This window comes from Macrobrachium nipponense, chromosome 11, assembly GCF_015104395.2.
Source record: "Macrobrachium nipponense isolate FS-2020 chromosome 11, ASM1510439v2, whole genome shotgun sequence".
In the NCBI taxonomy this organism is placed as follows: Eukaryota; Metazoa; Arthropoda; class Malacostraca; order Decapoda; family Palaemonidae; genus Macrobrachium; species Macrobrachium nipponense.
The window spans coordinates 54,981,566-54,996,622 of NC_061087.1; the positions used below are offsets into that span (position 1 = coordinate 54,981,566).

General features: G+C 38.2%; 1 protein-coding gene across 1 annotated transcript in view; it reads right to left on the reverse strand.

Annotated features, from left to right (window-relative positions):
- Positions 1 to 15,057, reverse strand: part of LOC135206036 (ras GTPase-activating protein 3-like) — a gene marked incomplete in the record, with an annotated part of 518,306 nt that overhangs the window by 279,650 nt on the left and 223,599 nt on the right. Inside the window, 1 exon segment of the mRNA XM_064237213.1 lies at positions 5,156 to 5,309. Coding sequence (XP_064093283.1) covers positions 5,156 to 5,309 — 154 coding nt within the window.

Genomic DNA, 15,057 nt, shown 5'->3' on the forward strand with positions numbered 1-15,057 from the left:
GTGGGGTTGTGGGGTAGTGGTCCTTGGTTGCTTGTCATGTTGTTGTTGGGTTGTGTGTGTGGTTCTTGGTTGTTATTGTTGTGTGGTTATAGTTCGTTGTTGTTGGTTTGTGGCAGTTGTTGGGGTGAGTACAAGTGTTTGTGTTCTGTATATAGGTAAGTAAGTCACTTGTCCTGCGTGTATTCCAAAGCGTGAAGAGGAAAGTGTGGCTGAGGGTGACTTTGGTAGCCGGATTGGTTAAATTTATGTGGGGGGGTCTTGCCCACTTGTTTTCTATCTTGTGATCCCACCACATTAAATTTTTGGTGTCTGAACAGGGACTACTGGTGCAGCAGCTGCAGGACAATTGGGGTAGTGAGTTGTGTGATTGGTGGAGACAGTGAGGATGGAATGGTTGAAGGAGATGGAGAGGCTGAAGGAGGAGTTGCAGTTGGTGAGGAAAGCTAAGGAAAGACTGGAAGTGGAGAATGAGAGGTTAAGGGTAGAGTGTAAGGAGCTGAAAAGTGAGTTAGAGGAAATGAGAAGAATGCTAAGGAGTGCAAAAGTGGAAATGAAAGAAGAGATGAAAGGAGTGGAAGAGAGAATGGTTGAGAAAATGGACGAAAAATTTGGAGTAATGATGAATGCAGTGCAGGAGATGATGAAGGGATTTATGGGAGAGGGAGCAGTAGGAGGCAGGCCTACTGGGTCTTGTGATGGGCCAGGAGCAATTAAGAAAGTGAAAGAACAACTGGATGAGAATATGAGAGACAAAGGTGATTTGGTTGTGATAAGTAAGGGAAAGGAGAGGAAGACACAGGATAAGGATAATCCTGGGGACAAGAATAAAAAGGGGGCTGAGGAAAAGAAGAAGACTAAAGGAAAGAAGGTTAGTAAGGTGACGGACAGGATGAGACTAGGACTGAATACATTGGGAAAGGGCTGAGAGTTATTTAGATAGCGGAGAGTGGAAACAAGTAGGTAGAAAGAAGGGTAAGAAGAGCGTAATCAAGAACATGGATGTTAGTATAGAAGTTGATTCATTGTATTCAGACAAGGTTAAGAGAGATAAGAATGGAAGTAGCTAAAGTGAGAGTGAGCAGGAAGTACAAAAGGCTGTGTATATGAGAGAGGTACCCCGATGTGCAAAATACGTGGAATACGGTAGTAGGGACATAGGGGACTTTTTTAAGGAATATGAGAAGTATTGTGAGGCTAAGTATGGGGATAACAAGAGAGTTTGGGCAACAGAGTTATTTAGCTTTTTGACAGGATTTTTGTTGAGTATGTATGGGGTAATGATGAGTGTAGGGAATGTGCCGTATGATAGTGTGAAAGCCAGGATTGTGGAACAGGCGAAGAGGATGAAGAGTAGCGTTATATATAAGAGAAAACATGATTCTGAAGAGGCAAGAATGAATGTTGGAGAGCCATTGTCAATGTATGTGTGCAGGTTGGAAACATTAGCTACGAAAAAGTTTGGGGACGAAGGAATAAGTGAGTGCAGAGTTTGTGCGAAAGTTGTTGGCGACTACCAGAGAGCGTGTACGAGTTTATAAATCTAAAATGTAAGGAGAAAATGAGATGGACGAATGAAAGGTTGACGTGGAACGACAGTTAGAAATAGTAGAGGATTATGAGTTAGATAGGTGTATGAAAGGGAGTAGAAGTGTTAGTGTTAGGACTAAAATAGCTGAGGTTATACCATAGTTTAAAAGCTATAGGGAGGCAGTTTTGGAAGGGCCGAGGCGAGTGGCAGAGCAAGTGGTTGATAGGAGCGTTAAAGGAAGCAACGTGAGTGTAGTTAGCACTAAAAGAGACAGGAGTGCGAGTGTCAGAAGAATATGGTCAGTTAGTTGTGAGTGAGAGCAGCAGTTACAGATGTGGTATGCCAGGATACGAAGAATGAGTGTTGGTGGGCGTTAGGGGCGTGTTTTGGGTGTGAACAGATAGGGCATATAGCGAGTGGATGTCGGGGTACCCATGTCAATGTGGCTTGCGGCAAATGTGGAAAGAACAGGCATTATGCCAAGATGTGTAGAGAGCCACAAGCGAAATGTGTCGAATGTGGAGAGGAAGGTCATGTGGCGAGTGTGTGTAGGTGAAAGAGGATGAGTCAGGCTGGGAATTCGTGAAACTAGGTGTTAAGGGGATTCAGTTGGGTGGGTCCTCTAGTATGCGACAATATGTTCGGGAGAATGCAATGAGTGAGTGGTTGAAAGTGAATAAATGTGACCCGAGCATCAGTGAGCAAATTGATCTGGGAGATCAGCAGTTAGTGTTGGTTGAGTATGGAAGAAAGTGGAAGAAGGTAAGGAAAGGGAATGAAAGGGAGAAATGTGAGCTGCGTGATAGAGGGGTTAGTGTTGGGGTAAAAATTATGGATAAGGAGTGTAATACAGATGACATTGAGGGAAGGAATGATATGTATAGTGTGCGTGGGTTTGAATTGTCAGGGTTTAGTGAGATTTCAACAGGAAGGGAATCGAGTAGTAATGACGTGGTTGGCAGTATAAATGAATCTCTTCGGGAGTTTGGCAGGAGTGTAAATGAGGTGAGTGATTTGGTGGCAGAGTTATGAGAGATAAGTGGGCAAGAGCTAGAAGATATATATGAAGTAGCAAGCAGGATTTGGGAGGATAGTAGTGAGGGAGATGGTAATGGGAGTCTGACTGGAAGTGGTCTGGGAGAAGTGTATGGTAGTGTATGATGGCCCACAAACAAGGTCCAGAGGGCCTGCGTCCGAACATCCGTAGGTGTTGCGGAAGGCTATTAGTGTGGGTGTTGCGAGTGTAAGGAGACGTTGTCAAATGTAATGGGAGGAAATATGGAGGAGTTATGAGAGGACAGTTCCATGAGGATTGAGAGAGAGAGAGAGAGAGAGAGAGAGAGAGAGAGAGAGAGAGAGAGAGAGAGAGAGAGAGAGAGAGAGAGAGAGAGAGAGGAGAGAGAGAGAGAGAGAGAGAGGTGAATGCAAACGTCGTTAGGTTGCTTGTGTTCATGGGAATAGACACTTAGCAAATGAATGCTCGTTTGTCAGTGGGATGGTTGGTTGTCGGTTAGCGCTCAGTGGGAAGTTGGCAGCAGGAAGAAGTTTGTGATAAGAAATCGTGAAGGACAGACTTTTGGGCAGCAGTCTTGGCAGTATTGTTGATCAGTTGTGTTGTGTTTTTCAGGGAGTTAGTAGAGTTGTTTGTGCTGTGTGTTTGAAGGTTGTTGTGCTTGTGCATTGGGAGGTTGTTGAACTTGTGAGTTTCTTGTGAGTTGTTATAGTTGAGGGTCGTTGTTGTGGGGTTATAGGTTTGGTATTGTGGAGTGGGGTTATTGGTGAGCTGTTGTGGTTTCTTGGTGGTGTTGTTGTTGTGTCTGTAGTCCTTGGTTGTTGTTGTGGTTGTAGGCCTTGTTTGTTTGTTCTGTTGTTGAGTTGTAGTTGTAGTCCTTGTTTATTTGTTGTGTTATTGAGTGGTGGTTGTAGTCCTTGTTTGTTTCTTGTGTTGCTGAGTTGTGGTTGTAGTCCTTGTTTGTTAGTTGTATCGTTGAGTTGTGGGGTTGTGGTCCCTGGTTGTTGTGTTGTTGAATTGTGGTCCTTGGTTGCTTGTCATTTTGTTGTTGTGCTGTGTGGTTGTGGTTCTTGGTTGTTGTTGTGTTGTTGTTGAGTTGTGTGGTTATAGTTTTTGTTGTTGAGTAAGGTGTTGATTTTGGGTTGCAGCGGTTGTTGGTGTCTCAGCGACCTCGTCCTGTGGAGAGCACAGCATAGCCCTGAGTATCTGGAGTTGGGGTGAGTACATGTGTTTGTGTTCTATGTATAGGTAAGTCAATTGTCCTGCATGCATTCGATAGCGTGGAAAGGAAAGTGTGGCTCAGGGTGAGTTTGGCAGCCAGATTGGTTAAATTTATGTGGGGGGGTCTTGTTCGCTTGTTTTTTAGCTTGTGATCCCGCCACAGCACCAACATCCTCAGGAGGGCACTTATGCAGTTGGGAAGTTTAGGTACCATTTGTGGGGCCTCCTATCCATGCCAGAGTTGTTGGAAGAGCTTGAAGATAATGGATGTACCTCCAAAGACATGCCTTTTTAATGGCTGTCAGTTGACACCTGGGACTGTGCAAAGGAGCGATTGTGGGGGTGGCTAGGCATGGGCAAAATCCGATGGCCTTCCAAGGACTTCCAGTATGTCTTCTCTAAGTTCACGGGAGCATGACAGCGACCTTCATCTAGGAGAACCGTCGGGACAGACAGCCAACTCCTCCACTTGCACTGCACTTTCAACTCGTCCCTTTCTCTGCAAAAATTTCATCCATCATTAATCTGAGTGATGCTCCTAACTCTGCCACTGTACTTACCACAAGGTTTGTCTTTTTATCAAACCTAGATTCGAGAATGGTGATGGTATTAGAGTTGGAAACATGGGAGCCAGGCACAGGAGTAGGAGGTTGAATAGCAGGAGGGCCAGGAATAGATGAAAAAGTATATGAAAAAGAGTAATAAGGAGAGCAATTGAGCTAGCCTCTAAACTCGTGTTTGGCAGTAGTTCCTAGAATATAAGAATGTCTCTCGGCTCTGGAAGCAGCTTTCTTCTTCCTATCTCTCTCTAATTTATCCAAGTGAGACTAGGATTTCCCAACTGCATATAATCTCAAGAGGAACATTCATTACGAGTTTTCTCCATGCTACACTCTTGTCCCCTACATTTTACTCGATCAAATAAGGATCATAACAAATCATTGTTAGCCTAGTCTTAGTCTTACACCGTTCACCACAATAGTGAATACTTTAATTGCCCAAATTGGGCACAATTCAGCAAAAAAAACTAGGAAACTAACAAGGGAAAATTATAACAAACTATCCAACTACCAAAATACTAAAGTAATTGTACTTCACCAAAATCTGCAAAGACAACTGAATAAACCACCAAAAAGCTGCTGCAAATGGTGCTGAGGCATGCACCAGTGCCAGCAAAAACAAACTGAACTTACCTGCCAGTCTATTTCCTGTGTGCCTCGACAGTGAGTGGGGCCTGTCACCTAAACAATGCAATAGAAGTGCTACTGTGAATCTTTAAATAGTTGCTGTGCGAGGTAGAAACGTTAGCTATATAATTACTTGGTATGCTACTTATATAAAAACAAAAATTGACTGACGTTCAAAAATATGCAGTGAAACAAAAAATAACCTACCTCTTCCCCAGTACTCTGGAGAATAAGATTACGAAGGCTGTCATAAGACTGACTAGAAAAAACATGGTCTGAAGTGTAATGTATATTCAATCTTAGTGCCCCAAGGTCACCCTTTGAATTTCTTACAGCTGAATCTCTTGGCTGAAGAAAATACCTGTTACAAAATTCAACATATGGTATAAGGAATGAAGAACTGGTTAATCTTTCAGTAAACTGTCAGCATACTTTAGAAATGGAGCAGCAAAGTTTTGTTTAAAAAATTGTCAATATTGTCACTGCATTATTTTTCTTAGTTTCTGAATCCCTATCTACATATATCCATGAAATGGCTTGCAAGTATTTCTATAATACCAAAATGTACTTAAATAAAAACTGTATTAAAAACTTACACTGAATTCAAATACAAATAAAAAAGAATAAGGAAAACAAATGAAAATCAATTTTCACAATTTACTATATTATCACACACCTGTTTTATTTCCAGAATCCTATCCAAAATCCATCAGTTATTGATTTTATAGATTAAACATATAAAAGAAATCATAATTACTGTTGTTTCTCAGGAAGTAATGATTAAACATCACATAATACCAATTCATTTCATAAGCAAATGAGAGAGAGAGAGAGAGAGAGAGAGAGAGAGAGAGAGAGAGAGAGAGAGAGAGAGAGAGAGAGAGAGAGAGAGAGAGAGGGAAATGTGTGCAAGTGTTAAGTACAAGCAAATAGTATGTCGTGTGTTGTCTCAGCTAAACGGAGTAAATCAAGGTAGAACAAAAAAAAAACACAGTTATGGCTGGATATTCATTGATGTATCAGTTCAAGACTATCAAAACAATTAACTTTTTGCCTTTTTGTGGAACACAATTTATTCGTCCATGGGGGAAATTTTACTAATTTGCAGATTTTTCTTTGGGTCATATCTCAAAAATGATCACTAATTCACTTGTTTTCATAGACCAACATATGTATTCACAATTACTGAGAGAGAGAGAGAGAGAGAGAGAGAGAGAGAGAGAGAGAGAGAGAGAGAGAGAGACGAGAGATGAGAGAGAGAGAGAGAGAGAGAGAGAGAGAGAGAGGGGCACAAGAATTTTTTTATAAATTTCTGGGAGATGGTGAGGACTAACCACTTTTGTATGATAAATAGATGATTTACCTAATAATAAGTACTAACTTAAATATTAATAAGATTAATAATATTAAATTATAATAATAAATATATACAGGCAGTCCCCGATTATTGGTGGGGGTTCCGTTCCAATGGTTTCATGATGATCAAAAATTGCTGATAACTGAAAATAGGCGTTTAATGGTGCTTTATGCCACTGATAACTGCATTTTGGCGCCGATAACTGGTTAATGATGTCTCTGTTAGGTAGGTATCGGAGCCAAAAACTAAAAATCGCCAATTTTGGCACCAGACAAGCCCCATAAAACTGGATTGTTGATAACTGAGGACTGCCTGTAACAATAGTAATAGTACAGTCGACCCTTATTAAACAGGACCCCATTAATCTGGATATCGGATAAGATGGACACTGAAGAGGGTCAGCCAATCTACTTGAAATATGTATGTTCGTCCATGATTTAAAACAGTTATTGTTCATATGCTCGTTGCGTACCATAAATAAACTTTTAATTTATATTTTTATTCTTATATGCATTTTATGTACCTATACTTTACTAAACTAAGTTGCTTGTAACTTGTAACTTGCACGCAGCACATATGGTCATATGACACGCTATTGTCTGATTGGGTAGGAAGTGGGTCTCACTATTTACTGAAACAACCAAAAAGAGCAAAACAGCCCACAAAACATCGAAACAGCCCTAGATATGTTACAGATAAAACAATTTTTGTCTGGCCCAAATCTTTAGTTAATTTATTGCCCACCTAATTATTAACTGTTTTGATAATAAATAAATATAAATAAATAATGCAAGGTGCCTGAATCCAAACTCAGCAATTCAGCCCTATATTGTTGTTGAATATTTAGGAACTTTTCCCAAACCCAGTCGGCCAGCACATGGGAATTCAAAGGACTGTGGTGTTGAGTACATGTGAACTCCAGGGACTGTCTTAGAACACATTGGAGCAGTTAAAATGGACCAACCACATTCAGTATACATCAAACTGATCCTGGAAAACAGCCCTCTCAGAGCTCCAACTAACATGCACCATACACAATGTAAAGTACTGAATAAGAAAGAGAGAGCAGCCTGGTCATTCTAATAACTTTGTTGATCATATTCAGCAAATAGAAAATTTAGTGCCCTACATGCCTTTGTAAAGTGAGTGATACACAGGAAAAATAAAATTCCTTCTGCCATAGTGTACACCCAACAACAAATTGCAGACATCAAATGTTTTTTCTGTGAACCTTCAGGCCCGTACCTAGAGTTTTTCATGGAGGGGTCATTTTTCCCAAAGTGGACCTTTTCTTCTATAATGGCTTTGTATATATAGGTATACTATACAAGAAGAAATACATTAAAATGTTATTCTAGTTATATTAAGAAGAAAAACTAGGTATGCGGTCTATGCCCTTCTACCTGATTAGATGTTATTCAAAGTACTGACTTTGGCTAACAGAATTTTACTTATAATGTTGAAAGTTTGCACTGAAATTCAAGAATATTTCTTCAGTTTTATTGATTGATTCATTTATTATGTTAACAATAACATGCATATTCCCATCTGTTGTTAATATTATGTTAACAATAACATGCATATTCCCTTATCTGTTGTTAAGTATATACTTTGACTTAACAAAAAAACACATTAATTATCTATTACGTACTTTGTAAGTACAGTTCAACGAAAAGGATAGTCACAGAAAATATGGACTTCCAGAAATTTGGGGGGGGGGGGGGGGGGGGGGGGGATTGTTCGACCTTCCCAACCCCCCTTTGGTACAGGCCTGGCCTTCTATGAGTGTTCTCAGTGCAGAACCTTCAATCTGGGAGAACTTTTTGTCACAACAAGTGTATAAATACTGTATCCAGTTGTCAAGAGTGTCAGTACAAAAAAATATCCAATCTTCTTTGGTCCAATGTTCCTCCATGGTAATGCCAAACTTGAAGATTATGTCATATTACTGTCCCAACTCTTATCTGATGAGTTAATAATTGGGTGGGCAATAAACCAACTAAATAATTGGAACAGACAAAAATTATGTTTTATCTGTTAATACACAGTAATTAAACAAGTTTACAATTATATAAAAAAAAAATCTAGGGTCTGTTTCGGTCGTTTCAGTAAATAGTGACACTGGTAGGAAGTAGAGTCAACCACATGTATTCGTGTTCTCAAGATTTGCAGTCTTACCTATTCAGGGATTTTTCTTTGGACCATATCTACCCATTATTCATGGGAAATTTGCCTATTTGCAGGTTTTTCTGATAAATATTCACTAATTAGTGTATTCTGATGTTATTTTCATGACTAAATACATTTTCAAGGTACAAAAACGATTTGCTAATTTTCAAATATTAATATTAATTAATATTATACAGTGGTCCCCCGTATTCGCGGGAGATGGGTACCAGACGACCCACGTGAATAGCTAGAACCTGCAAATAGTTGGACTCCCTATATAAGTGCTTAAAATGGTCTATTTTGTTAGTTAAAACTCAAGAAAAACAAAAACAAAAATGTTAAACCTGGTTCTTTAATAATAGTTTTATCACAAAAAATGCATTTCATTATGAAATAGATTAAAAAACCAGGAATTTGTGGATATTTCTCATAGAAAAATACTGTGAATAGGGAAATTCCCACAAATAATGGGGGTATATATGTTCCAGAGCGAAATCCACGCATGCGTGAATTCACAAATGCAGGGGTCCACTGTATAAGTTTAATAAGATTAAACAATATAAAGTAATAAAAATAATAATTCTCTCTCTCTCTCTCTCTCTCTCTCTCTCTCTCTCTCTCTCTCTCTCTCTCACAGAGATGCATGATTTTGTATGATATTAAATAATTTTCAAATATTAATATTAATGTAAACACAGCAGTACAGTGGACACCCCTTATTCGTGTTCTATGGATTCGCAGACTCACACATTCATGGATTTCTCTCTGGAACGTTTCCCCCACATCATTTACGGAAAATTCGCACATTCGCTGTATTTTTCTGAGAAATATCCACAAATTCCTGGTGTTTTTTTTCAATTTCATCATGAAATGCACTTTTTGTGATGAAACTATTAAAAAACCAAAGTATGAAAATTTTTAGTGGGTTTTTCTTGAGTTTTAACTAACAAAATAGGCTGTTTTTAGCATTTTTATAGGGGTTCCAAACATTCGCGGGTTCTAACTATTCCCGGAGGGGGGGGGGTCTGGTACGCACCCCCGGGAATATGGGGGGACTGCTGTAATATCAATTCATACAGAAAATACAGCAAAACCTCAGTTTTCGTACTTACAGCGGATCCCACCCCCACGTATTCGCGTTCTCCGGATTCGCAGACTCACGCAATTCATGAATTTCTCTCTGGAACATTTACCCCATTATTTGTGGAAGACTTGCATATTCGCTGTATTTTCCTACAAGAAATATCCACAAATTCCTGTTTTTTCTATCAATTTCATCATAAAATACATTTTTTGTGATAAAACTATTAAAAAACCAAGTACAGGCAGTCCCCGGGTTACGATGGGTGTTCCGTTCTTGAGACACGTCATAAGCTGAAAATAGTCATAAGCCGGAACATCATCAAAAACCCTAAGAAAACCTTACTTTTAATGCTTGGTGTGCATTGAAAACTATGTAAACTGCATTCTTATTGCATTTTGCATAAAAAAATCTTCAAATATTGATTACTATTTTGCATTTTTGGCATCATATTTCATCTGCCAGATCAGCATTGTAGGCATCGTAACCCTGGAAATAATTTCTGATGAATATATATAATTCAAAAGCGCCTTAACCTCGGAATGTCCTAAGCTGAACCCATCGTAACCCGGGGACTGCCTGTATACAAATTAGTAGTGGGGGTTTTCTTGTGTTTTGACTAACACAATAGGAGGTTTTACATATTTTTATAGGGTTTCCAACTTTTCGCAGGGCCTAACTATTCACGTGGGTGTCTGGTACGCATCCTCAGCGAATACGGGTGACTGTACTGGAATGCGTTCTGGAACCTCAAATGATATCCAAATGTACAAAAACCAAAACAATGATTCCCAAAAGAAATAATGCAAATACTGTATATTTCTGCGTATAAGATGACCATTGGATAAGACGAGGTAAAAAATCATGGCAAATTTTAATGATTTATCTCATATCTGTAGTATAAGACGCCTTCTGAATTACAAAACAGAAATGTATTTTGGAGAAAAGTGATTACATATTTGCAAAAATTAAACAGTATACAACTATATTTATAATAATGATGACTTAAGTTTTGCTTGTTGTATCCAATTACGTACAGTATTACTATCATCATACTGTTACTGTACTACAGAATATAAACACTGTCATGTACATCATTTGCATTTGATATTGTTTACACTCTAAAAATCTTGGCTGATTTGAGTATATTCTCGATATCTTCATTGCCATTATTTGTTAAAAGAGATATAATTCGGAGATACCTTTTATTATAAATGAACAAAGTTTGGTTGAAAACATGCACACATTACTTCACTGTAGTATAAGCATTAGGTGCGATATCTCCAGTTCCGAATATCACTTCCATCTGGCCGTTATTCGTTTTATCAGACTTGGCTATAACCTGCAGCTTTAATTTACCAGTATTCTTTCTACAGATATCCATTCCATGAGGGATGAACAAAAATATATTCTATTTTGAATTAAGGAAGCCACCATTGAGAACTGGCAGAGTTCAACAATTTTAACGGAGCTCTTAATAAACGCTTGATAGTTGCGGGGTAAATGACGTCAGCAATGAGCTGTTTCTCAATTTGGTTGTTTATAATAATAACTCCATCTAGAATTCTAAAACCAGGAACTTTTTTATAGGAGGATGGAGTATCACTAGTATTACAGTCGATGAGAGAGAGAGAGAGAGAGAGAGAGAGAGAGAGAGAGAGAGAGAGAGAGAGAGAGAGAGAGAGAGAGAGAGAGAGAGAGTGAGTTTGTTACATTGATAGATGTCCACTTGGAAAAGTCGAATAATAGTTGCATTGAGAATAATGATAATTTTAATCAAACTTGTTTTACTGTAATCATATTGGATGTATTATCATATTATATTGGATGTATTATCATATTAAAATATATGAACAGAGCGATGATGTGCCATTTGCATTTTGGTTGTACTTACTTACAGCCTTAAAATAATCAGCCGATTGCATTTTACCAATATCATCACTGTCTTTAGTTGCTGAATGGAACTTAATTCAGATACAATCCTATTGTAAATGATTGAAGCTGGGTTTAACAAAGATTCTACATGTTTTTCCTACAAATGGTCGCCTGAAAGGGAAACCCTTGTTTTCTTACGTTTTGTAGCCCTTCTCAAACAACATCTACTAATAATGCAATACGATAATGAACAGTAATTATCATGCACAATTATCATTCATATGACTGAATTGTTTGAAACAATTACAAACAGCTTTGCGTATTGCCTCACTTGAAGTTCGCTGCGTTTTGCCATAAAAGCATGGGGGAACGTGAATTAGAGTGTAATGAAATCATTTACAAAATGCCATGGACAGCACTAAAGATGATTTGTATGATATCAATGACGAAGCCGAAGTGGACTCATCAGAACCAGACTCGAATCCCTAAGATAGTGGCATGTGAGCAAACTTGTGATATGTATGAGAAGCTTTTATGAAAAATGAATATTATATTACCCTAAATGTTATTATCATACAGTAATCACACTACCATTAAAGTTTCTAAAAGTTTACCGAAAGATAAAAGTTGATGTAAATGAAACCTAGCTTGATGTTTACATTTTCGCAATGGGGATCGCATACATGAAAGTTTGTTTGATTGATTTCTAATTATTCCTCAAATAGGCTATTTGTTATGAAGATATGCCAATAACATATATGGTAAAAATGGTTTTATTACCTTTATTATCACCTTATTTCATAAAGTGAATCTTCATATATGTTGGTGGTTAGGCTATAGCACTGAGGCCAAAGCTAGCCTACAGATACAGAAGGTTTGATATTAGTATTGCAGTATAAGATGACCCCCAATTTTTAAGGGTGAATTTTAGGATATAAAGGTCATCTTATACGCTGAAATATACAGAAGCATTAATGCGTTCCAGACCCCCAAAAATATTTTTTCAAAATATATATTTTTAGGGAATAAACTAAGTTTTACATATAGAAAACAATGAAAAATAAATATGACTAATAAAATGAATAATGAATATTTAACATCACTATTACCTTTATGGAAGACTCTTGTTAGCATATGGAAGACAGAGAGGGAGGAGGAGAGGTTACTGTTTGGAAGGGGAATCCCCCTCCAGAAGGACTTCAGGTATCAAGAACCTATTTGGGGTTACTTCTCTACACTTTTTAGTGTCTGGGGTTACTTTCCCACTTCGTTTTTTACTGGCAATAGGACCAGCTTGAGAGTCACTGGACCCCTGTAGCACAAAAAAACTGCCCATGCCGTACAACACTATGTATGGCCGTAAGCTTTTAAAATTTTTCAAACCAGCCTTGTTGGCATTGAAATCACTAAGAGCAGCAGTGTTGTTGGCATTTTATTACTTAAATCTGCATGCAGAAACACTATTCCACACTAACTGTTTTTCACTTATCCACACTAAAAAAAGCTTTACAACATCTTCCACTAATTTGCATTCACTGTTTCGATAATGAAGTGACCCCTTTCGTAACATCACCTGCCTTGATTTCATTTTTCTTTGCTAAGATAGAACTGATTGTCAACACTGACTTGTACATCCTAGTAAGATCAGCTACATACGCACCACTTCACTACAAGTTCTTTCTTGAATTATATTGTATTTCTGGTCTTATTTTACTGAAGGGCTGGCACTGGCACTTGCAACTTTCTTTGGCCCCATGATGGCTTCTTTGCAATGAGTTTTAGTGGCAAAATAGCACAAAACACAACAAACACGTGCGGTGATGCAGACTGCCATCGCGGGATGCTTGTTCAGTGAGACACAAAGCCAGAATGGGTCATTCGAGAAGACAGGATGCTTGTTTGGGTGCTCAATACAGGACCTGGTCCTGAGCTGGACCCCAGATAGAGCATTTCCGAAAGTACGATAACCGAGACAAAATTTCATAGAAAAAAGTCTAAGGAAACTGAAACGCACGAAAACCAAGGTTTGACTGCAAGAAAATCCATTTTACCCAGCATCTTTCTTTTCAGATCCAAGTACTAAGCTAAGCTGAGGTCCCGAGCTGTCAAATATGCCAAATAATGACAGAAGGGGGAGCATTTTGCCAACTAAAGTTTATATAATCTCTCTCTCTCTCTCTCTCTCTCTCTCTCTCTCTCTCTCTCTCTCTCTCTCTCTCTCTCTCTCTCTCTCTCTCTCACTGAGATGAGGGAATTTTTATGGTACATGTATGTATAATATGTTTCTTATGTAATGATAGCTGGGAGAATGTCAGTTAGGAAGAGCATAACATAAAAGAGAAAGAGAAACAAGACAGAGAGAGAGAGCAAATTAATCACAGGAAGTCTTGAACAATAGCCATAACACATGCAATGTTTTAATCTAAGCGCTCCCATAAAAATCTTCACCTGTGACATGACCTTTACACTCTTGCTGGAAACTCGACAGTTCCGGCGTCATTATTAGTTCCATCCACAAGGGAAGGAATGAAGTCAATCCACCACACCTAAAGGACGGCGTTAGATAATCTACAACCCATATGAAAGACCAACAGGCGACAAAAGCTTATCCCCGACTATTCTAGGTGGGACACTCTCCTTGTAGAATCTTTGAGAGGCCCAGCAGCGATGGAGAGCACCAGTTGGAAAAAGAAAGGACCGCTGCACGGCCGTGATGAAAGTAGGTCAGCTACCAGATTCCCAGAGCTGAAGTGGTCAAGAGAAACTTTATTATCGATTCATAGTCTTCATAGTTGAACTTGTAACTGTGACTGTATCATTCTAGTGTGAACGAAGGGAAGAAACTTGCACAGCATCTCATTTAAACACTCCTGAGACTCAAACAAATAATAATAATTAAGCAAGAAACGATAAAGGATATAAAATAAACCAAACCAAATAAAGAAGAAAAGAAGACCAAACAAAACCCTTACACTTAATATTTTCAAATAATTATAATATAACTGTAATTACAAAATTCATATGTGATAGTACTGTAAGTAATGCAATAATTTTTCATTTCACTCTATTAAATAAGGATAACTCTCTCCCCATCCCAAGATACATATGTCATAGTTTTGGTTGGAAGTGTTAGAAGTGTTTGTATATACTATCTTTAAGGGTTCTACTACATTTTATGATAAAATAATAGTTTACAGTACTAATTTTCATATATTAAGTTTCAATGAGATTAAATAATAAAAATAAAATTTCTCTCTCTCTCTCTCTCTCTCTCTCTTCCTTATAGTATACAGTGGACCCCCCGTATTCGCGTTCTCCGGATTCACGGATTTTTCTTTGAATCCTATCTAGAAATTATTCGCGTAAGGACTCGCCCATTCGCGGGTTTCTCTGTGGAACATATACATAATTATTCGCGGTCATCCCCGGCTATTCGCGGATGCGAATTTTTGTGTGTTTACTATTTGTACAAGGACATTTCATAATGATATGGTTATTCTATTTATTAGACATTCCTTATAAATCTTGATGTAATGAATTGAATAAAAATATCGTAGGTATAAATTGGTGAGCAAGATAATATGAAATAAAGCATAACAGAGTGAGTTTGGCAACTGAGAAAATAAA